Source organism: Stigmatopora nigra, chromosome 1 (assembly GCF_051989575.1).
Source record: "Stigmatopora nigra isolate UIUO_SnigA chromosome 1, RoL_Snig_1.1, whole genome shotgun sequence".
In the NCBI taxonomy this organism is placed as follows: domain Eukaryota; kingdom Metazoa; phylum Chordata; class Actinopteri; order Syngnathiformes; family Syngnathidae; genus Stigmatopora; species Stigmatopora nigra.
The window spans coordinates 23,846,766-23,870,127 of record NC_135508.1 but is presented as its reverse complement, the minus strand read 5'-3'; the positions used below and the strand labels follow the sequence as shown (position 1 = coordinate 23,870,127).

General features: G+C 38.4%; 3 protein-coding genes across 8 annotated transcripts in view; 1 reads left to right on the top strand and 2 right to left on the bottom strand.

Moving 5' to 3' along the window:
* Positions 1 to 259: 259 nt before the first annotated feature.
* LOC144205527 (haloacid dehalogenase-like hydrolase domain-containing 5) lies at positions 260 to 5,740 on the top strand. Its single transcript, XM_077729947.1, has 8 exons — positions 260 to 493; positions 2,284 to 2,487; positions 2,583 to 2,695; positions 2,780 to 2,873; positions 3,427 to 3,460; positions 3,588 to 3,762; positions 3,857 to 4,045; positions 5,095 to 5,740. Exons 1-8 carry the CDS (start codon positions 377 to 379, stop codon positions 5,489 to 5,491), a joined length of 1,323 nt encoding a protein of 440 aa, XP_077586073.1. The 5' UTR covers positions 260 to 376; the 3' UTR covers positions 5,492 to 5,740.
* A 2,540-nt stretch (positions 5,741 to 8,280) lies between these two features.
* On the bottom strand, positions 8,281 to 16,505 carry gp9 (glycoprotein IX platelet). Its single transcript, XM_077723490.1, has 2 exons — positions 16,364 to 16,505; positions 8,281 to 9,233 (listed from the first exon to the last, which is right to left on the bottom strand). Exon 2 carries the CDS (start codon positions 9,230 to 9,232, stop codon positions 8,546 to 8,548), a length of 687 nt encoding a protein of 228 aa, XP_077579616.1. The 5' UTR covers position 9,233; positions 16,364 to 16,505; the 3' UTR covers positions 8,281 to 8,545.
* Positions 16,506 to 18,928: 2,423 nt separating this feature from the next.
* iqsec1b (IQ motif and Sec7 domain ArfGEF 1b) overlaps positions 18,929 to 23,362 on the bottom strand; it is a 102,972-nt gene continuing 98,538 nt past the window's right edge. For 5 of the 6 annotated variants that reach the window (XM_077720810.1, XM_077720896.1, XM_077720976.1 and 2 more), the window contains 2 exons: positions 21,470 to 21,519; positions 18,929 to 20,403 (listed from right to left, as the gene is read on the bottom strand). In XM_077720810.1, coding sequence (XP_077576936.1) covers positions 19,888 to 20,403; positions 21,470 to 21,519 — 566 coding nt within the window. In that variant the 3' untranslated portion in view covers positions 18,929 to 19,887. The remainder of the gene's footprint in view (positions 20,404 to 21,469; positions 21,520 to 23,362) is intronic. The other variant, XM_077721218.1, reaches the window with a different exon arrangement.

Genomic DNA, 23,362 nt, shown 5'->3' with positions numbered 1-23,362 from the left:
AGCAGCACATTCCATGCACCAAAATGAAGAACCCGAGTGGAGGGAGTGATTCGACACAAAGGTAGCCTTTTGGTCACGTCTGATGATTAAACAACACATTAAGATTAACACACATTATATCACGAAGACCTGTGTGTATTGTCCTATCTCTAAAATGGCTGCAGAGCTCTACATATGAGCTGTTTGTTCAAACCAGGGTTGGGGCTAGCATGGGTTCCGCCCCCCCTTCTGGTTGGATCACTCGACGTCACGTGACAGTACAGGGCCTCGCCGAGTCGCATCAGAGGAGAGAACGTCAGATGCGAAAACAAGCGACTGGAGCTAGCTGTCTCTTCCACGCTCAGTCGTTCTTCTAGGTCAGCTAGACGATAGTACAATGAGGGCACTCCTGCCGTTGTACCGGGGCCTGTGCTCCCGGGGCAGCCGTCACGCGAGACCAATTGCTGCGGTTGTCGGTTCTCGCTGCGGGTTTTGCGGAACCAATAGCAACAAGGTACGGTTGGAGCCGTTACTGAGTTCGGTCTCTGCCTAATAACAATACGCTTTTGACAAGGCGATTCTGGGTTTGTTCAAATGCCCATTCAATTTTCGTCCGTATTTAGCCGATGTTTCGTTTAAATTTACGCTTAAACATTTTGGCATGTTCCCTGGCGGGGACCAGAATTAGAGGACATGTCACTCTACCCCAAAACAAGCGACACTGACGGCAAAGTTATTTTGGCGCAGCGCAGCAATGTGTTCCATCATGTCACTCAAGCGTTTCAGTCTAAGGATGCGGATTCTGTTGCTTCCTACAACCAGTATTACACATTTGCAATACAAACAGCCAATCATTGTTCGTAATGGTGATATAGATTGTAGGTTGATTCCTTTACATATATTTTTAAACTATCGATTATTGGCGGGAGCATATCGATATCGTCCTGCGAGTCAAAGTATTGTGATGCATTACCGTATTGACACATTTTTACACCCTTATTTTATTTTCACTTAATATTCGGTGCTAAATTGAAGAGATGTATATCTAATATGCTGTAGGCTGTTAGGTCTATCAATATATCAACCTGCTTGGGATGCAGAATGCACTGATTAGTTCTCATCTCATTTTCTGAACCGCGTTATCATCACTAGAGTAATGGGGGGTGCTGGAGCCTATGCCAGCTGACTTTGGGCCAGAGGCAGGGGACACCCTGAATTGGTGGCGAGCCAATCAACCGCAGGGCACAAGGAGACAAACAACCATTCACACTCATACCTAGAGGCAATTTCGAGTGTCCGGTGCTCGGACGTTTGGTTGCTGGTCTTTTGGTCGCCGGTAAAATGGTGACGGAGAGTTAACTGTTGAAGCCAGCTCTCAAAATTATATTCATGATTGAGAGTTTAATATCTAAGTACTGTTTAATATCCAAGTACATTTGACCGGCGCCCAAAAGACCAGCGACCAAACGTCCGGTCACGAGTGTCCAATCAGCCCACCGTGCATGTCCTTGGAATGTAGGAGGAAACTGGAGTACCTGAAGAAAACCCACGCAGGCCCGGGGAGAACATGCAAACTCCACACAGCTGGAACGAACTGGATTTGAACTCATGTCCCCCCCTCTGTGAGGCCACGCGCTAACCAATCATCCGCTGGGCCGTCCGCCGGGCCACATTGTTCCTCCTTTCTCAGAGTAGTGCCATGAAGAAGTCAAGAGATTGCGCGGGAAAAACGTAATTCTGGAAGCAGTATGTTTGCTTCACTTATATTTCCATTTGTTTACCATCAGTGAAGCACAAATTTTTAAGGCAAGGGTGCTGTTATAATGCATAAAAGCAGTTCCATAGTACTGTGACACGAAATGGGACCATATTACAAAAATTGCAAGCCAGCATCTGAATTTCCCGTGCCTGATTAAAATACTTAACACATGACCTGTTGCGTGGAAAATGGGACATCAGCCTAGTAGTAATAGCAGGTGGTGAATCTAGGACTCAGATCTGTACTGTTATCACACTAGTTTCTCTTTACAACCAACTGCACAATTTTGTCACTGTGTATACAAGTTCATTATAAGAATAACTTACATGCTATACTATATATATTAAATACTTTTCATAAATGAAGTGTACATATAATTTTTTGGTCATCTCAAAATACTGAAAAAGCCTACCAATATTTGTCAGCAATTTGTTATAGATCACACTTCATTTCTTAATAAAGATAATGTGATGTATTTTGAATAAAGGGCAATTGTTTTCACGACTTCATACAATGTGATTCTTAGTATGTTATTTTTTTCATAGCCGCAGCCAAGCTTTGGTGTATTGTTTGACATTGATGGCGTGCTGCTTCGGGGAAGAAGGCTGATCCCTGCTGCTAAAAATGCATTTGAGAAGTTGGTGGATTCACGAGGACAGTTTGTGGTGCCACTGGTTTTCGTGACAAATGCAGGGAATTGTCTAAGGCAAACAAAAGCAGACCAGCTTTCACACATTCTTGGAGTACAAGTATGTTGATTGTTCATCCAAACATGGTGCTGTGATAATTGTGTAATTTATTATTGCCCACACAATTAACCTTTGAATCTTTATCCATGGCACAGATCACACAAGATCAAGTCATTATGTCTCACAGTCCATTGAGGATGTTCAAGAAATTCCATGACAAGTGTGTGCTGGTTTCCGGTCAAGGACCTGTTCTGGAAATTGCAAAAAAGTAACAATCATATATTTGTGGGCTTTTAAAGTGTTTAAATAAGGGTAGCTTTATTGCTGTGTACCCTGATTATTCTTTCCCCAGTCTTGGTTTCAATAACGTCGTCAGTATTGACATGCTGAGAGAATCATTCCCACTTTTAGACATGGTGGACCACAACAGGAGACCGAAACTACCGGTGAGATGATCACAATGATTGCATAACAGCATTTGACCCACTATTTTAGATAACTGAGGGACTGTATGGCAGACCCTGTGCACCATGAAGACATAACAGTGACTTCTGTGTAAATTGCTCTTTGCAAAACCCTGATAAGAGCAAAACCTACATTTTGGTCTCCTGAATTCCTCCTGCGGTCACAAACACTGATCAACTGTGGCAGTTTCTGTGAGGTCTTTGACAGTAAGATAGGCCCTTATCAATTGTTGCCTTGGTGACCCTCTATCACTTGTATTATTAGTTTATTCTATAAAAGTGGTTCTCAAACCTTTGAGAGCAATCACCTAAAAAGTACTGTTTTCTATGCGTCATTATATTGACAAAACGGTAAAGTACAGTAAAATAGGCTTTAAATGTTTTAATTTGTTATTCTAATAATATTTTAAGACGGGTGGTGTGCATGACATACAGCACTTTGTTTTTGTTGTTCGTTTCAGAATCCTAGTCATTAAATGGGTATCTAGAAAAAAAATTGAATGATGTTCATTGAGTCAATTTTCTTTCTTTGCAGTCTAATCCTGTAGGTAACCTACCTAAGGTTGAGGGTGAGTGTTTTTTCTCTAAAAGGCCTAAAAAGATCATCCTACGGAATTTTGATGTCACATTTTCATAATTTATTCATCATACCAGGTTGTCAAGATTTCTTTTGTTGATCTAATTCCTTCCATGCAGCGGTGGTTCTATTTGGGGAGCCAATTCGATGGGAGACCAATCTACAGCTCATCATTGATGTTTTGCTCACTAACGGCAATCTCGGCAGCCTTCATCAAGCCCAAAATATACCTCACCTGCCGCTGTTGGCTTGCAACATGGATTTGATGTGGATGGCCGAGGCACAGTCTCCAAGGTAAATAAATGTCTCCGTTCAGCAAATTTCATCGATTAGGATTAATTGTTTCAAAGAATGTTAATCTGTTTTTCTCCCCTTATTCTGGATCAAGATTTGGCCATGGCACATTTCTCGTGTGCTTAGAGAATATATATAAGAAGATCACAGGCAAAGACCTCAAGTATGAGGCTCTGATGGGGAAACCAAGTGAGCTGACCTACCATTTTGCAGAGTTTCTTATCCGAGGGCTGGCTATGCAGAGGCAGTGGAAGCATCCCATCACGTCCCTCTATGCTATAGGGTAAGACATACAAAAAAGTGTAATATTAAAAGAAAAAAAAACACACCACAGTATTACTTACGGAAGTGGCCACCATTTTATAGAGAGAAATCTAAAAATGTCACCTTTTCCCCTAATAAAAAGTGACAAAGGCACTAGATGGCCGCCCTGGAATGAAAATTGTTATGGTTGATAACGACTTCAAGCAATACATTGGAGCTCACTAATCTCACAATTTAAAGAAGGTGGAATCCTCTCTGAGGCATTTATGTATGGGAAGTCTTCCTCCTCAAAACATGGAGTGAATGTTCACAAGACTTAATGTCACTTTGAAGTAAATAAGGAGCCATTTGTTATGTATGGGAAGTCTTCCTCCTCAAAACATGGAGTGAATGTTCACAAGACTTAATGTCACTTTGAAGTAAATAAGGAGCCATTTGTTATTCTTATTGTCATTATTTAATTTTATAAAAACAAAATATTCATTGAACGAAATAACATCAATTTGAAACCAATGGTGCTGAAAATCTTTTTTTGTTTACAATTATTCATGCATTTATATATATAGTTTACTACACCAGTTTATAGCAAATTACGAAATCCGCCCCTCCAACTCTTACTCCCCCCTTTTCAGAGTTGGGGGCCGGTGTGACCCCTAATTATGTCTAGTTACAACACTGCACGACAATAACGTCAACATTGCAATTTCCCTTTGATGTCATTTTTTAATAAACAGTTATCGAATTAATTTCGCAGAGAACGCGAGAGTAGTACGCAATTGCGCATGCGTGCAGCTTAGAGTGAACATTGGTTGTGAATAAATGTTTTGTCATGGTGACACGTGTTCACCATTTGCCAGTTACCAGTACTGGTGCAATCCTTGGTGTGATTTGAAAAAAACAAAAAACTAAAATGTTATACCATTTTTTGGTCACAAATTATGGTGCCGTTATTCTCGAATATATACGGTATTAAGTAATAATGATTACTTTCTCCTTGTTCTTGCATATCAAAACTAACAAATGATTTACCACTTCCAAAGGTACTGAATAATCCCCTGTTATTTATAGGGATAATCTAATGACTGACATCTATGGCGCTAATTTGTACAACCGCTCCCTGGAAGTAGGAGTTTCAAGGAAGGGCCCAAAAGCGATTTCCAAGATGGCTACTGCCACAGGCTCTGCCACCACGGTGCCCACGGAGGATTTTGTTGACAACATGTGGGAGAGTGAGTTTGCAATACCTGCCGCCACTTCCTGCAAGTCTGTCTTGGTCTGCACTGGTGTCTACAACCCTACAGCAGAGGTGCCATCTGACGCGAGTCGCTGTATCAAAGAGACTGTGTTTCACGGTCACCGAGACTTTCGCTTTGACCCAGCACTGGTTGAGCCAGGTTACATTGTGCAGGATGTGGCCGAAGCTGTTGAGCTCATTTTTGAGAAAGAAAAGTTTGTACCCAAGTAAGGAATGATGGTTTGTGGACTCCTACCTGTTACAGTGTACGTTGTTTAACAATCACACAGGTCTTTGAAATATTTGTCACACACTCAGTAGTAGGACAGATATTAGAAAAAGGTAATCTTCTGTTGGGGTAAGCTAAGGCTAGTTGCCTGTTCTTTTTTTGTGGGGGAACGAGCGGGGGTTACATTTACTGCCCTGTTGTTTTTTTTGTGAAATTGCCATGTTTTAGACTGCCTTGTTCTTTTTTTTTTGTGTGTGAAATTGCCTTGTTTTAGACTGCCCTGTTCTTTTTTGTGGAACAGCATTGTTTTAGACTGCTAAATATTTGTTTCAACTTCATGATTACATAACACAAGATAACCACATTATTTATTTGAAAATTTTACTACAGCATTGTTTTAGACTGCTAAATATTTGTTTCAACTTCATGATTACATAACACAAGATAACCACATTATTTATTTGAAAATTTTACTGAGTACCACATGAAGGACGTTTTTTTTTTGTTGAAGCCACCTTTTAGGGTTTCAATCGTTTACATATTGTAGCCCTTAAAAATCTATGCATGACTGAGAAACCTGTTCTGAAAGAACAAACTGTTGTATGTGCAATATTCTCCCTGAGTAGTTCTGCATCGTGCATAGTTGTGAGAGATTTGGCCAGTGTTTTCATCTTATTATCTAAATCTGTTCAGTTACATATAACAAGCTATTCTCAAAAATATTTTCTTGTAGTCCTTATTTCACCTTTTGTCGTGTTTCATCCATTATAAATACTGTCAACTCCAGAAAATAGACTGAATCACTGCAAGCCTGTCTACTCTTGTTTTTAAACAGCAATCATATGAAGCTCTCATTATTTATTTTGTATGTTTCATTATATAATCATTTTGTGATACTGGATAACAAAATCAATGTAACCTTTTCAGACATTAGTTTTCAACAGGAATGGAGATTATAATATTGGGTCAAGTTGGCATTTACAATTATGTATTCCTTCCACTGGAATGCCTATTAAACAAAATATCAGTGCTGAAACGATTACTACATTAACTCAAGTAATGATTCGAAATAAGCTTTGCATTACAATTTTGCTGTTTCTATCATTTGTTAAATTAGAGCTGCATAATAACAGTGGGTTTTAATGTTTAGTTTTATTGATTTATGACCATAGAACCACCTCAGATGATAAGAGTGAATGTGACAATTCTCGTCTACCATGGCCACATTGAAACTCCTCCCGTGAACATTGTGAACAAGCATAGCAGGCTTCTAACACAAAATATTATACAAAAATCATAAGACAGTAGCCCGGTGGATGAGTGGTTAGCACGTCACAGTTCTGGGGTCCTGGGTTCAAAATCCAGGTCGGTCCACTTGTGTGGAGTTTGCATGTTCTCTCAAGCCTGTGTGGGTTTTTTTTCCCGCATTCTAAAAACATGCATGGTAAGCTGGTTGGACACACTAAATTGCCCCGAGGTATGAGTGTGACTGAATGGTTGTCTTTCTCCCCGTGCCCTGCAATTGCCTGGACATCAATTCAGGATGTCCCCCGCCTCCTGCCCGAAAGTCAGCAGGGGATAGGCTCCAGTACCTCCTGCGACCCTTTGAGGATAGAGCGCCATATTCGGCTCTAAGGCAGTGGTTCTTTACCTGGGTTCGATGAGTCGGGTTCGGTGGAGGCTCTGGCACAGAGGTCAAGAGACCGACTCATGTCCATTCACGATAAAATACCCCGCTTGACCATCACTGGTTGCATATTATCACAGGACATTGCTTGGCCAATCAAAGCTGCAAGGAATTTATATATCTTGAATTTGAAAAAAAAAAAAAAATTAAACAAAAGTAAACTGCTCTAGGGCAGACATAGGCAAAATACGGCCGGCGGGCCACATCCGGCCCGCTAGGCCTTTTAATCCGGCCCGCTGACGTCCAAATAATGATTTATTTTTCCCCCAACATGGTGCCGTTACCCAGAAGCCAGTGGCAGTAGCTCTGTCCACTCTTATTTGTTTTATATGTTTTACAGCACCTCTACCTTTTTTAAATCACATTTTAATATTTCTTAATACATTCCTTTTTACTTTACTTTGTACTTTATACTTTTTACTTTAATGATGAGTGACGAGTATGTTAATACTTTAGTCCTTTTTTTCTGTTTATGTTTCATATGTACTGTTAACGGATGCAGTTTTTTTATATGTATGGTATCTTTATGGTAATTTTTAAAGTCAATGTGGCCCCCAGGCCGAAAAGTTTGCCCACCCCTGCTCTAGAGCCATAGGTTCCTTAGCCCTAGTTTAGAGTGCCCAACCAGCCTACTACGCATGGCTTTTGTAATGTGGGAGTAAACCGCAGTACCCAGAGAAAACCCATGCAGACCTAGGCAAAACATGTAAACTCCACACAGGTGGACGGACCTGGATTCAAACCCAGGACCCCAGAGCGCTAACCATTCACCTGCCAAGCCGCCCCTCTAAGATATTATTTTACTAAACCATGTCTGATTGGAGAATTCTGAAGAAATATAGTCCTGGAAGTTGAATATTATTATAGCGGTTACACTATTGTTTGAGTGTAAATATCCTAAATAGCAATCAGCACGAGGCTATTTACGGGTGGCTAATCGCTATATTAGCCGATATAGTTCAAGTACTACTTAATGTCGGTATACATTGCGAATGCTAAATGTACCTACGGTACATTACATTGATTGAGTTTGTACGAAACACTTCCATATGCATCAGTGAAAAAAGGTTAAAATTTGTATGAAATTGGGAATAGTCAATGTAATTTGTTCATTAATACAGAATGTCAAATTAGTTTTTGATCATTCAGTTCATTTAGGTTATTCTGCAACACAACAACAAAATAATTCATGGCTAGATCCATCTATTACTTCAATAACTGATAGTTGTAGTTCCATATAACACTGTACTGGCACCCGAAGCAATAGATGTGTTTTTAATATACATATCCTCAGTCAAGACTTTTCTTGTTGACCTTTGTAGTGTTTTCTTGAAATGTGTCCAGCTCAGCTTCTCGGGTAGCCTTGATCTTAGTATTGTTTCTTTTCTGCCAAGTTGGCAGAATGCCTATTTTGTCCCTCTGTGTGAAGATAAAAATTGTCATTGAGAGAAGTAAGTCTTGTTCTATGTCTCCTTCTCAATGGGCTTAGAGAGTTGGCCTTGAGTCCCATGTGTTTTTCTTCAATTTTAAGAGTGAAGCTACAATTTTTGGCCAGACTCAGGCTCCACAGAAGCAGAATAATGATGCAGCAGAGGATTAGAATCATCACAATAACAGAGGTGCTACTACTGAAGCCTCTTGGGCCACACTGAATAAAGTAATCATTGGTGAGTTCTGTGATGGGCTTCTGAGTCACAGAGCTGGGACTAAAGCAGGTGGGCTCCTGGGAGACTGCCGCCCTGTTTCTCACCAGCCAGTTCCTGAGGTATTCAATGCTGCAATCACAGTGGAAAGGATTACCAGCAAGGGAGATACTGTGAAGGCTTAGTAGATTGTCAAATAGACCAGAAGGGATAGTGGTGATGCCATTGCCCTGCACTAGGAGCTCAGTGGTGTCTGATGGAAGAGGAGGCAACTCCAAAAGGTCATTAGAGGTGCAGTTGACTAGCAGACCAGCAGGCTGAAGGATGGTGCACAGGCATGCCTGCCCAAGAGAGGATGCTGTGTCCAGAGTGGCCCAGAGCAGAGGGAGTACTAGTCTTGGACCAGAGAGCATCCTGGAAGATGACAAAAAAAACATTGACAACATTTTTTCAATTTAGTGAAGATATCATTCAGACATTTTAATTATTAGTGGCGAGAGTGAACGATATCATGTATTAGGAAGAAGTGATTGCTACTCTTACTCTACATACTGATTATTCATTCAGATGATTTCTTTTGAAAAAATATGAACTTTCATTTTGACATCAACATCGTTGCTCTTGTCGTTGGTGCTAGTGAGTAATATTGTATTTTTGGTGGGTTGGGCATTTACCTTTTTAGTGTCCATGTGATTACCCATTAGTTTCACCTTTCTATGTCTTTCCTGCTTGTCTTCCCTCGTGTGTCCCAGGTGTCTAATTGTCTTTTCAAATCCCTGTCTATGTCTTGTTTAAGTTCTCACTGTGGTTTTTCACCTCATAAGTTTTGGTTTGTTACTTATTCCCTGCTTTTTGTGTTGAAGGTTTTATTTTGTAGTGCCTTTTTGTCATTAAAACCTTACATTTGTGCACTTCTATTTTCCTCCATCTTGGTCCAACTCAGTTTCACCACTGACATACTCATTAGAAATATTTGGAAAGTGTATTGATTTTATAGTGCCTTTTGACCACTAAATAATACAAGCAACTATAAATTATGCCTATCTAGAGATAATTTAGAAAGAAAATTCCAGAAATCATAATGAATATTTTTTTTAAAATGGTTTATTTGTGTTATACAGCTGCAACTAGGCATTCAAACACCTGAGAAAACCATTGTTAATGTTTGGTACAGTAGCCTATGTTTACAACACAGGTCAAACATTTTCTGTAGTTTTTCACCAGGTTTTCACACACTGAAGGAGAGATTTTGTCCCACTTTACACAGATTTTCTCTAGATCAGTCAGGTCTCTGGGCTGTCTCTGAGAAAATAAGAGTTTGAGATCTCAAAGATTTTCAATTGGGTTTGGGTCTAGAGGCTGACCAGGCCATGCCAGAACCTAGATATGCCTTGTATGGAGCCAGTCCAACAGTGGATCTTTTTTAACCAAACTGTTTGAAAATTTCTCCCTAGTCCTTGCCAACCTTGTGGGGTGTACGATTTTGTCTCTGGGGTCTTTGGACAGCTCTTTGATCTTAGCCATATGACAAGTTTGAGGCTTACTGATTGGACCTTTAAAGGCAGACTAACACCTCTTTGATTGATCATAATTGTAGCTTATAGACGGGTGTTCAAATACTCATTTGCACCTGTATCACACAAAATAAATCATTAAATAACATAGATTGTAATTTCTTGAGTTTTCTTTTTAGATGATATCTCTAAAAGACATGCAGCTATGATGAATATTTCAGATCCCGCCATGATTTATAATTTGGGGAACTTGCAATATAGGAGGGTGTTCATGTACTTATTGAACTGACTGTGTACAGTGATGCCTCTACTTAAGAATGCTTCCACATACAAAGTTTTAAGGTTACGAAACCCTTTGATATGCAAATTATTGTTCCCATATACAAAAACAAGATCCTAGTTATCCAATTATATCATTTTTAAATTGTCGCGGTAGCATTGGGCCCTGCTTGACAATATTCCTACACTCGGCTGACCTACGGTTCAGCCAACAACAACTGTCTGTTTTTATGTATTATTTGTTGTTGTTTTTGTCCTTCGAGAGTAGTGGAAGCAACTTTGTCCTTTATTTACAATTACTGGTGAGAATGAAATGAAGCGGGCCCTGTTATCCATCCATGACTGACATAACAAGGCAATACTGTCGTAACCCATCTTCTATTACAATGATAGTGAAGCAGAAGAAAGCAGTAAAAGTGACTACTCCTTGGCATGGCCTCTGTTATTTCAAAAGGAAGTCGTCACTGAACAATGAGATCGAGAGACTGTTACTTCTTTGGATAGAGGAAGGAATTGCATGACATTCAGTGACAGTCGTTTTTTTCTGCAAAAAAGATGCTATTTAATGCTAACCTGTTTTGAATTCATATTTTGAACTTGTTTAAATGTGTATGTGCATGTTTCTGTGTCTGTTGCCTAACGTTAGCTTCCTCCTTACACTTATGCACTTGTACTAATAGAACATGTTTTTGCATGCTTATTATTCATTTCAATAAATTCAAATCATTTAATCTCTGTTGTCTGTTTATCACATCTTAAATACAAAATTGGGACATTTTTTTAATCTTCAAGGGTTTATTGTTTTTTGGGAGGACTGTGGAACAAATGAGAATTTGCTTTCTTTTAGGAAAATCCAAGCTATAAAACAAGTGCTGCATTTACATTTTGGAGATGTCATAACTTTAACCTTGTTTTTGTACATTGGAACAATAATTCATTAATGGATTTTGTAAACCTGAAAATGTATGTAAAAGTATTCCTAAATAGAGGTACCACTGTACTTTGGACAATGCCTTTAACTTTTTAAATATCAAGTTGGATGCTCTTTGTTTTTTTTGTTTTGTTTTTTTTAACTTGTCAAGGTAATTTCAATGCTATTTTGAATAATTTTCATAAACAGCTCTACTTTTATTTACTGCTTTCCACTGCTTGAATTTCATCCAGAATTGTTTCTACATTTTTGCATTGTCACACAGTATGTCATGGATGATACATCACTCCAACATAAGCAGTGATGTTTGAATCTATTCCAGCTATTAAATGGAACGTGACAGTCAGTCAGTCACAGCTGCACAATCTTATGCAGAAGCAGAGCTTTTGAGGGAACTCATTTTTGTGAAGGATGGCAGAAATCGTGAAAGTGCAGCAGGTGAATGCAAATTGCAGTTTGTTCAACCCAATCAGACCAGCTGGAGTGCGCTCTTCAACAATTTAAAGTGGGTTGAGTACATTCAAAATGAGAGTGAGAAAAGCAATTTGCTGTGAATGCACAATAGTAAGGAGAAAGATGTAACTCAATGGAATTTAGATGTTTTTAAATTATGAAACAGGTCACACAGTTGATAAATGTGGGTGTTATGACCATTAAAGATCGATTTGTTGTCAAAAACTTACTCCTTATACGGCAGGGGTGTCCAAATTAGGACATGAAGGTAACCTATGGCCCGGTACCGAGTTTTGATTGGCATTTTTCATTCATTTTCTTTACCCCTTTATCCTCACAAGGGTTGCAGGATGTGCATCCCAACTGAGTTTTGGGTACAAGGCGGGGGTCACCTTAGTTCTTATTGGCAAATGATGAAAATATCATTGAATACTAAGAAAAATAATGTTAAATTTAGGCTTCGCTCTGATGCATTTATCTGATTTAACTGTTGTTAGTCACTTAAACAGTTCCTCCTATGGAAGATTTGCTTATACCTTGATGGTTTTGAAATTACCGTATTTTCTCGCATATTAGCTGCCTCCGTGATTCATAATTTTCACCTCCATATTCATGGTTTTAATAGGGAGTACGTGTGTTACTTTGAAGGGAAAATCTTAAGAAAAATCATCGGATGTGGTATTTCTGAGATACAGTGTTCCCTCGGTCATCGCGGTTAATGGGGACCGGGACCACCCGCGATAAGTGAACTCCCGCAAAGTAGGGATTCCCCTTCAAAAATGCTTAATTTGAATTTAATTTAAAAAATATATATATTTTGTATTTTTATTATTATTATTTTTTTAATTTTTGTAATTTGACCTAACTTTTCCCACTTGAAGGTACAATAAAGGACTAAGTATGATCTTGGTGTGAAAAGAGACAAAATAACAAATACTACTGTCTAATATTGGAGAGTGGTGGAGTGGATAAGTCATTAGTTTCCTGCTTCTTTGGTCTTGGGTTCAAATCCAAGCACCTGCAAAAATTTTCCCAATATTACTCAGGTAAATAAATGAGATAAATTTACAAGTACTACTGCTATCTCTCACAGGGTGGTGGCCCAGTGGATAAATCATCAGTCTCTCACCTCTGTGGTCCTGGGTTCAAATCCAAGTGCAAGCAAAGATTTTCCCAATATTATTCAGTTAAAAGAATAAGTTCTAATGCCTAAGTGTCTAAGTCTTAAGTGGTGGATGAAGCATTTTGTGAAAAAAATGACTAAGTGTTTCACCCATTTCCTTGGATAAAACATTTCAACACCCATGTATAAGCGGGGCACGAGTTGGTGTAGTGGGTTGCTCACTCGCCTTCAGCCAGGGAGACCTGGGATCCATCCCCGGTGTCGCCGGTTGACTACTGACAAGCGGTCGAGAGTCGGCCGAAGGCCGACTCGAGAACGCGACATAAAGTGGCCCCTCCAACTGTCTTCCGAACTGCCAAAGGCATTTCGGAATAAATTGTTTTACTGAAAAATATGACTAAGTGTTTAATATAAATTAAAAAGTTTTTTGTCTTGTTCCATTTTCCAGACTACATGGTGTAGTGATCAGCCAAACGACAACAGCGGGAATCAAACCCAGGTCTCCGAGACGGGAGTCCAGTGATCTAACCGCTGCGCCAACCAAGTGACTACACTCTCCTTAGTAATCATTTGAGTGTCTTTCCAAGAAGTACACAGAAAGAACTAAGTGAAAATGTGTCACAACCGGGATTCAAACCCAGGTCTCCCCGACAAGGGACAAGTGAGTTAACCACTAGGCCACAATTTTGCTACACTTTTCTTTGTAATCATTTGAGTGTCTTGAGAAGAAGTCCACAGAAACAATTAAGTGAAAAAGTGTCACAACCGGGAATTGAAGCCAGGTCTCCCATACGAGAGATAGGTGAGTTACCCACTACGTCACCAAGTGACTACACTTTCCTTTGTCAACATTTGGGTGTCTTGATAAGAAGTACACAGAAACAACTAAGTGAAAAAGTGCCCCCATTGGGACTTGAATCCAGGTCTCCCGGACAAGAGACAGGTGAGTTAACCACTACGCCACCAAGTGGTTACAATTTCCTTTGTAATCATTTGAGTGTCTTGACAAGAAGTACACAGAAACAACTAACTGAAAAAGTGTCCCAACCGGGACTTGAACCCAGGTCTCCTGGACAAGAGACAGGTGAGTTAACCACTACCCCACCAAGTGTCTACAACTACTTTTGTAATCATTTGAGTGTCTTCACAAGAACTACACAGAAACAACTAAGTGAAAAAGTGTCCCAACCGGGAATTGAACCCAGGTCTCCCAGACAAGAGACAGGTGAGTTAACCACTACACCACAACTTGGCTACATTCTCCTTTGTTATCATTGGAAGGTCTTGACTACAAATACATAGAAATAACTAAGGCAAAATGTTTCCCAACCAGGATTTGAACCCCAGTCTCCCACATGGGAGTCTGGGGAACAAACCTCTAAGCCACAAATGAATATGAATATATATATATATATATATATATATATATGAATATATATATATATATATATATATATATATATATATATATATATATATATATATATATATATATATATATATATATATATATATATATATATATATATATATATATATATATATATATATATATATATATATATATATATATATATATATATATATATATATATATATATATATATATATATATATATATATATATATATATATATATATATATATATATATATATATATATATATATATATATATATATATATATATATATATATATATATATATATATATATATATATATATATATATATATATATATATATATATATATATATATATATATATATATATATATATATATATATATATATATATATATATATATATATATATATATATATATATATATATATATATATATATATATATATATATATATATATATATATATATATATATATATATATATATATATATATATATATATATATATATATATATATATTATATATATATATATATATATATATATATATATATATATATATATATATATATATATATATATATATATATATATATATATATATATATATATATATATATATATATATATATATATATATATATATATATATATATATATATATATATATATATATATATATATATATATATATATATATATATATATATATATATATATATATATATATATATATATATATATATATATATATATATATATATATATATATATATATAGCATCTGGCCAGTCAGAGCACGTTTAACTATGGAAAGATGGCGGCGCCCTGAGCAAGCAATGGCAGGGACAAGTGAATTTTTTCACATTTTATGCAAGATAATTTTTTTTTCTTGAATTTCATTCATAGACGTCAAAATAAATGTAGTTTAGCGTTTTATCTCTTTTCTCTATTTTTAAATCTATTACCATTTCTGCTGTTTTGTCTTGCATTATAGCGTTTCGTCTTTGTCACCTTGCAGTTTTGTGCCTATCAAGTCCAATTTGTGCGCATATAAGCCGTATCCTTGTTTCAGTCAACTTTTTTGGGTGTCAAATATGGCGTATATGCAAGAAGAGACAGTAATTTGTTTTCGGGGTTGTTGTTTTATTTAATTATTTTAGAAAACTAAATTTTTCGGAATAATTTATTTCTGGCGCTGTGTTTTGAACTTTTTTTCCCCCCTGGTTTCTAGGCACAGAAATAAAAAAGAAAAATGAAAAACGAAGAAAAAAAAACCGAAGGAAAAAAAAACGAGGAAATAAAAATAGAAAAACAACAAAAATAGAATTTATGTGTTAAAAATAAATGTAATGTGAAAAATTGAGCTATCTTGGTTGAGATTTTTTATTTTTATTTCTGTGGTTGTTTGACAACTCTCTAGTCTGAAAAGTTAACAGATAACTCATGATTAATTGAGTCTTTTATCTTTAACATGCAAATATGATTAAATTTATTGCAATATCCTTCCATCTAAGTGTTATTTTGTTGCTGGTCGCCCTTAACTTATTCACTACCATTGATATCTAATCAATTTCAACTCGAATGGCTTGCATTGTATAATCATGTTTCATATTTTTTTTTATTAATGTATGAGTGCTTTTGGGTTAGGGTTAGAATTTTTGGTCCAGAGAGTTTTAAAGCACTACTACCTCATGGCAGTCCATTTTAAAATTGAAATATTTTGGGTATCCATCATGTTGAAATTACAAATTGAGAGGTTTTGTTGGAGGATGTCTGAAATCTTCATTGTTAAAATCAAAAGTAAAACAAACACACACACATTTTGAAAACCAACCTTTTGCGGTCAAACCCCCAGCGAAGTTACTTCTTTTCTCTGTTGTCATCCTTGATTTAAAAAAAGAAACTAAAAACATTTACTATTCTAGTTGCATTTACTAGTTCTGTGTTCTATTGAGATGTGCAGTTTTCCATTCCGATGCATGTTATTTACTGAAGAAGTGTTGTAATGACTGGTGCAGCAGCGTTGAACTATTCAGTAAAACCTCCTGTTTACAAAAGATAACCTTTATCTCCAAAAGAGAGAAAGTAATGATGCGCTCCCACACAGTTTACTACTACAGTGCTAACCTAACTATACTTGTTGTGGGAGCACTAACAATATTCACTACTGGGTTATTTTAGAATTAGATGAAATGTTAAATCCACTCTATTGGGTTTTAAAATAATCCACATGCCAAAAACAAAAAACCCTGCATTTCTGGGGAAATGTAATTGAGGATAAGTTGGAAAAAAATATAATGCTTGAAAATAGTTGGGAAGATAAATGTTTGTGGTACCCCTAAAATGCAGTTTGCATAGAGACCAAATTAAATTTCAAATTAAACCGTTAAAGTTTGTGTGCGTGTGCACGCGTGTACGTGTGTTTTTCTCTCTGGTAACTGGTGGATTTTTTTTCCTTGATAAAGATAATTATTATTGGTCAGTGATATATACCAAAATGTACATGTACTCCAATTCTGGAATTACAGCACATTTTTATGTGGGTTTCAAATTGACATACTACAAGCCGAACTACAAAACACAGAAGTAACATGTAAAAAATACAAGAGAAGTAGTAGTATTTCATGTTAAAGTTCAATTACATTCATGTGTATAGCTGTATACTTCATCAATAGGTGGCGTACTGACACCGCTAGAGTAAAAGTGCTGCACTGCATTCCTTCAAAACTGTTGAACTGATAAAATAAAATGGAATCAGTCATGGGAGGCAGGAACAAAATGACAAAACCCAGACCATAATTCATATATTTGTTTATTTTGAGTTCTCAACATTGTCACAGTTGAAGTTTTACAATAACTGGGGTCTTACTGACTCACTACTCACTGTACAAACAGAATGCACACAAATGAGGCCATTCTTGTGTTTTCCTTTGTATTTTTTTCTTTTAATGAGTCTCACAGCAGACTAAACACCTTTGCAAGTTTGTTTGGTGCGTGTGTACAAGTGTGTGTTTATACAGAAGGAGGTCAATGTCAATGGCAGCGAACTCTTTTAGCGGTCTGCGTTGGATTTTTACAGCAAATGTCCTTTCCCGAGACAATCGATATGTTCAGCTGTCACTCATGAGGTGATGTTTGTACATCCTGATCAAACTGCGGATATCAGAATATGGTATGGATCATATACACACTATGTACAGTATCATATAACCACTAACTTGGTCCCTTTACACCTTCATCAAGATAACTCCTCCTACCTGTTTGCACATCCCAATCTCATATTTACACAATGAAAGCCCTCAGTGAAGGAAGTGCAATGTACTTCATGTTTATAATGTACAGAATGGCTTTGTTGATGAAATGCATGCCGAGGTTCATTATTAATCATCAGCCGAACACCAAAAACAGCAAGAACACACCAACATCGGCAAACTTCAAACAATTAAAAAAAAAAAAAAACGAAACAGAAAAAAACTGAAAAAAACAGATTCTACAATAAGATGATTTTTTTTACTCCCCTCTCAGCTCACAGTCAATGAGATTGTGATGCGTCAGATCTATGCAGTGCATTATTTGGGTCGACTGTAGAAAAAAAACGCACCAAATATGAAGGGGACTCAAAAGGTCCAAATCGTAGCAAAACATAACTCATAATAGAAGGGCACATTCAGCTGATCGCTCCTGCTCGATATGCAAGAACCTGGAAGGTGGAAGCCTGATCGATGGCCATGGATTTCTTTGTGAATCTTTGAAATACGCACATGTAAAACCTGAATATATTAGAACACATTGTCTACTGTTACCAATGTGTACACTAGAATAGACTTATTTGTTGAATGTATAAATTTATTCTTTACATACTCCAAGTTTACTTTTTTTCAGTTTACATTTCTGCGGTAGAACTGCATTTGTTGAAACAAAAGTTATCATATGTGCTTATCCAGCAAAATATATCTGCTCAGACCAAGAAGTAAATTCCCTTAATAAAATATATACACACATTCCTCCCTCGCTTTCTTTCCCTTGTAGTTATTTATAGATACCTAAATGAGGGGGGAGCTTATCACCTGAATCTCATCCTGGACAACAGAAGACTTCCACTCTCAGTACAAGTCTGCATTTGAAACCATGATTGCACTTAACTTGCAAAGGTAACACTGATTCGTTATAAAATGTGCAGAACAGCCTCACATCAATAACAGTACATGCAAAAATCACTAGACATATCACCGGGCTCCGAGCCTGCAGCGAGTATTAATTTAGATCGAGAGGGGCAGAAAAACAGAAATAAATAATGAGGCAAAACAAACAAACAAACTGAACAAATCTTAGGAACACATTGCTTGTTCCTAATCAGTACAAAGATATTGCACATGAAATAATAGTTTAAAAAAAGTTACTCACTATAACATGTTTTGGAAAAAAAAAGCATAAGCTAAACAAAATATTCTAGTAAGTGTTTCTAGCTGGATGTTACGAGTGGAGAGGGCAGCTGTTGCGTAAATGTGAGCGTTAAAATACAATTTTGCCATTTGCAGTGACAAATTCACTCTTCAAAGTGGCTGTCGACAAGAAGAGTTGATTTTGTAACACATGCAACAGCTGCCACCTCAAAGCTCATTCTCTTCCTTTGGAAAGGCCAAACTTCCAAGATTATAGGCTGATTTCACTGCTTCCGCTACCAGAGAGTCAGTATAATACTGATAGTTTAGCTGATAATAATAATTGTAAGTATAATCTTACAAATGACGCACAACATTATACTGTACAGGAAGTCTTCACTAAATAGAATATGCATCAATAATTGGCACATTTATGTATGAGTGCTAGGAGACAACACATACAGCTGTCATCTACAGTAAATACAGCACTAGAACTAATAGGACTAACAACGTTTCTCACCTGTCCTCCGGTTTGAATTCAAATGATTATATTTTAATTACTACATGTGAGCTGTCAGGGAGGCGAAGGACAAATAGCATCGGCGGGGCTTGCAAAACCAAGAAGTGGCGCACGACAACATCTGTCGTTGACGTGCCGAGGTGTTTCGTCCTCCTGATTATATACGGAAGAGCCTGGCCTTGTTTGTGGACTGGGAACAAGAATGTGTCTTCCTGTACAAATCCACCCGCCACCACTGAGGGGGAGGGAAGAGGGCTCAGACCCGGATTTCAACAAGCGCGTGATTAAAGGCCCCTGGTGGGAAATTGTGGTCCAAATGTCCATCCTGCTTATTAGCCGGATTTGGATTCCATGACGGCAGCAGTAAAACACAGTGGACAGGCCATAGAGTCCCGCTGTAAGTCAGTCAGTCAGTCCCTTTGGTGTCAGATAGAGTCCCTCCTCACCATCACGTCATCACACTACGGTGCTGATGCCACTGTGTTTACTTTTCGGCCCTCCGGGCGCCGTGCCTGCTTGCTGGCTACTATGGGGATGCGAAGTGTGCTGGGCGTGGTGGGAATGCTGGCTGTAATGGCTGTGCTGATGCGCGTGTGAGGAGTAGGCGGGGTGCTTGTGGTACTGCGTGTGGGGCGGCGGGTGGTAGTGGTGATGGTGGTGGTACGGTGGCGGGTTCTGAGGGACCTGACAGTACTGTGGGTGGTGGGCGTGATGCGGCGTCTGCCCGCTGTGCACCACCTGCGCTGTGTGGTGCAGGTTGGTTGGGTGGGGCTTGTGGGATATGAGTGTGGGCTGGCCCGGCGAGGGGTAAGGACTGTGGCTCTGTGTGGACGGTTTGCCTTTCTTGCTGCCAAACAGTGACCCGAGGATCGAAGTGGATGCAGAGTTGGGAAGGGAGGGATGCTCGCGGGATGCGCCCTCACGCGGCGTGGCAGCTCTTCGGCGTGTGTGCGGGCTGTTAATGATGGACCCCTGTGGAAGAAAAAAGGAACTTTTAGAACTGTTAGACATAACGGACATTATTTGCTCTTCCGGATATATATATTTTTCTTATTTCAAGTAGCAAAATGTTTTCGAGCATGCAAATGAGAACTAAAATGTCCTGAGTTTGCAGCTGTAAAACTGGCAGGAATCTTGGATAAGTATGTCAAAGCAGACTTGAGTGGGTGGAGAAGGCGTGTGGCAAAGGCACACATGCAAGTTGTTCAAGTAAAACAGAGGTCATCGCTCGTACACATGCAGAGGATGTGAAAGGCGAACACGTCATCCACAGTTTAGCATTTGGATAATAAACGTTGTGATATTGACTTCTGTTCCGAGGCCAACCCTATTGTTAATACGCGCGCATGAACTCTCACCCCCCTGACTCATGCTTAGGCTCAAACTCGAGGAGACCGTATGATGCCTTTGAAAGCAGAATGACATTTTTTTTCAAGGTCCCAGACTTGAAAGCGACACATTAACTGGTGGGTAAATGGCATGAGTGAGAGATCAGTGAATGAAATCCACGTCATTATCAGTCTGTCTACGGCAAGACTCATTATTCCAACCTTCCTCGTGTTTTGAGAAGGGGTAAAAAGAGTTGTGGACAGAGAGAGAGAGAGAGTCTACCAAATAAGAGTTGGGGTCTTACTTAGCTACTGCCCGAGAAAAGAGTGACCAAATAAAAACAGCTTGGATGGGAATGAATGAAAGACGAGACAAGCGACGAGGAAGGAATTAGTCATGCTTTTTTTTTTTTTAGGATATTCATTTTGGTCAAAGGGCTTGACCAAAACAGGAACTGTTTGGCTTCCAAAAACAAAACAAAAAAAACAAAAGGGGGGGCCGGGATCAGAGGCAGGCAACCCATGCATGCACACTAAATGGAGGCAAGCAGGTCAATATGAGGCATCCCAGGAAGGAAAAAATACATGATCCAACATATAGACTGAGTCTATAAAGAAAATAAGGTGTCAGACCAAAAATAAATGGTGTGTTTTCACAGTGCACATCATCACATGAAGAGTAGCTTGGAGACCAGCCGCTTCCAACTTACTTCCATATTGCTGTCTAGTGATCCTGCACTGCTGCGACGCCCCCGCTTGCCTGCCCGAGACATGCAATACCACAGATTAGAGATCGACAGCAACTGCTGCAGCAACTACAGACTTTTAAGATGCCCGCCGCTCCAAAGCGGGGTAGCGCAATGTATTGTGACTGCAGTTCAAACCCAAATATGGGTGGGAATTGGCTGGATAGTTGTTACACTGGCTGTTTCTCAATATGTAATCTTGTGTACTTGAGAAACTTTGGACCAAAAACGACATAAAGTTCCATTTTGAAATCTATGTCAATCGATTTAAGATGCTTTTTCCGCTGATTCCTGCAGGGGTGACTTCAGCTTGCTAGCTATCCCAAGCTTTATTATGTTTCTCCTTGTCTTTGCGGTTCCCTGAGATAATCCTTCTAGCCTACGAGTACTTTTCAACTTTTTTAACTATTGAGAAACAGCCATAACCACCACATCCTGAGCCGCTTGTTCCCTTGCACGAGAAAGAAATTAAAGCGATTTCCTAACGGCAAACAATTTGAATTCCAGCCCCAACAAATCAAGTCAAATACGCCCACCCAAAAATAAGAGTTTTTTGCAGGTTAGCAAAATCCTCCCCCCTAGTCTATCGATTACATTTTGACAATCTTTCACTCGTGAAAGACCAAAAGAGCCTCAGTGATAGTCTAAAAGGAGGGGACACATCAAAAGCAGTACAGTGGCTGTTGCCCATGGGATGTACAAGCATATAAACAGGTCTGAGGGCTGTTGTGAGGCACACTCAGCCAAATGATACATGACCAGTAATTACACATAAACAGGAAAATACCTGATGTGTATGGAACGGTAAATACACATGGAATGGAATATGTTAGAAAAAGAAAATAAACCCCCAAGAAGCAACATCCTGCATGAAAAATAAGTGCAAATGTAACAAACGGACAGACATATTGACTGAACTATCTGTCATTTTCCAGTACAACTAAGCAAAAGTGAGCCAGACCCTTGATTGAATTTCATTTGGTTATCACGAGAGTCCCCTGATAACTTTAAATGCCTTATACAGTGGTCAACAATTACCGTTAATCATATTCAAGTAACAAGCCTTGACTAGATTATGTTACTGTGTTAGATCAGTAGCCCTCAGGAATGTTTTGTTTGTGTGAGAAATACTCATGAGAGAAAATGGGACACATTTGCTAACAAAACTATCACGACTGTGTGCTTAGATGATGGAAATGTAGGGATGCAAATAAGGAAAAATTAAAAGCAAACATGAATGGACTTGCTCCTCATTTCATGGTCAATCCTCTGCTGTCAACTTCATTCTTTGCCAGAGAACAGATTTAAAAAAATGAGAAAACATTTACCATATAACATTACCCTATTTTCACATATTTTAAGCTCTTCTAATGTCATTCTTGACAAGTTTCTGAAAAAAGAGATGAACTACAAAAAATATGGCTGTTTGCTGCCACTATGAAAATTTCACTGCAGAACCGATTGCCTGGTTTAAGCTTTCGATCAAAGTATTTCTAAAGCCTGCCGCACGCCAAGGGAAGCGATTGATACCAAGTGAAGTGGACAATTGCCCCAAAAAATGATTCACTGCACACAAAGCATTTAAAGACTGCTTGTGTGCAAAGACTGAAAATCTGTGACCCTGTATTTGATTTTGAGGCTCTGCATCAAATATACCCAGTGTTGTAGCAGGGAATGTGCACTCAGCTTAGAATGTTTTGTCTTTGTGGCACCATTGAACAGATTTTGAAAGGCAGTTCATTTTGTATGAAGAGTGCAAGGCTTCGTTTAGACTCCAATCCCACCTCACACACACCGTGAATATATTTTAATTTATGGGTAGATAAATGCCTGTGTTTGGCAATTGCAGCGCATCAT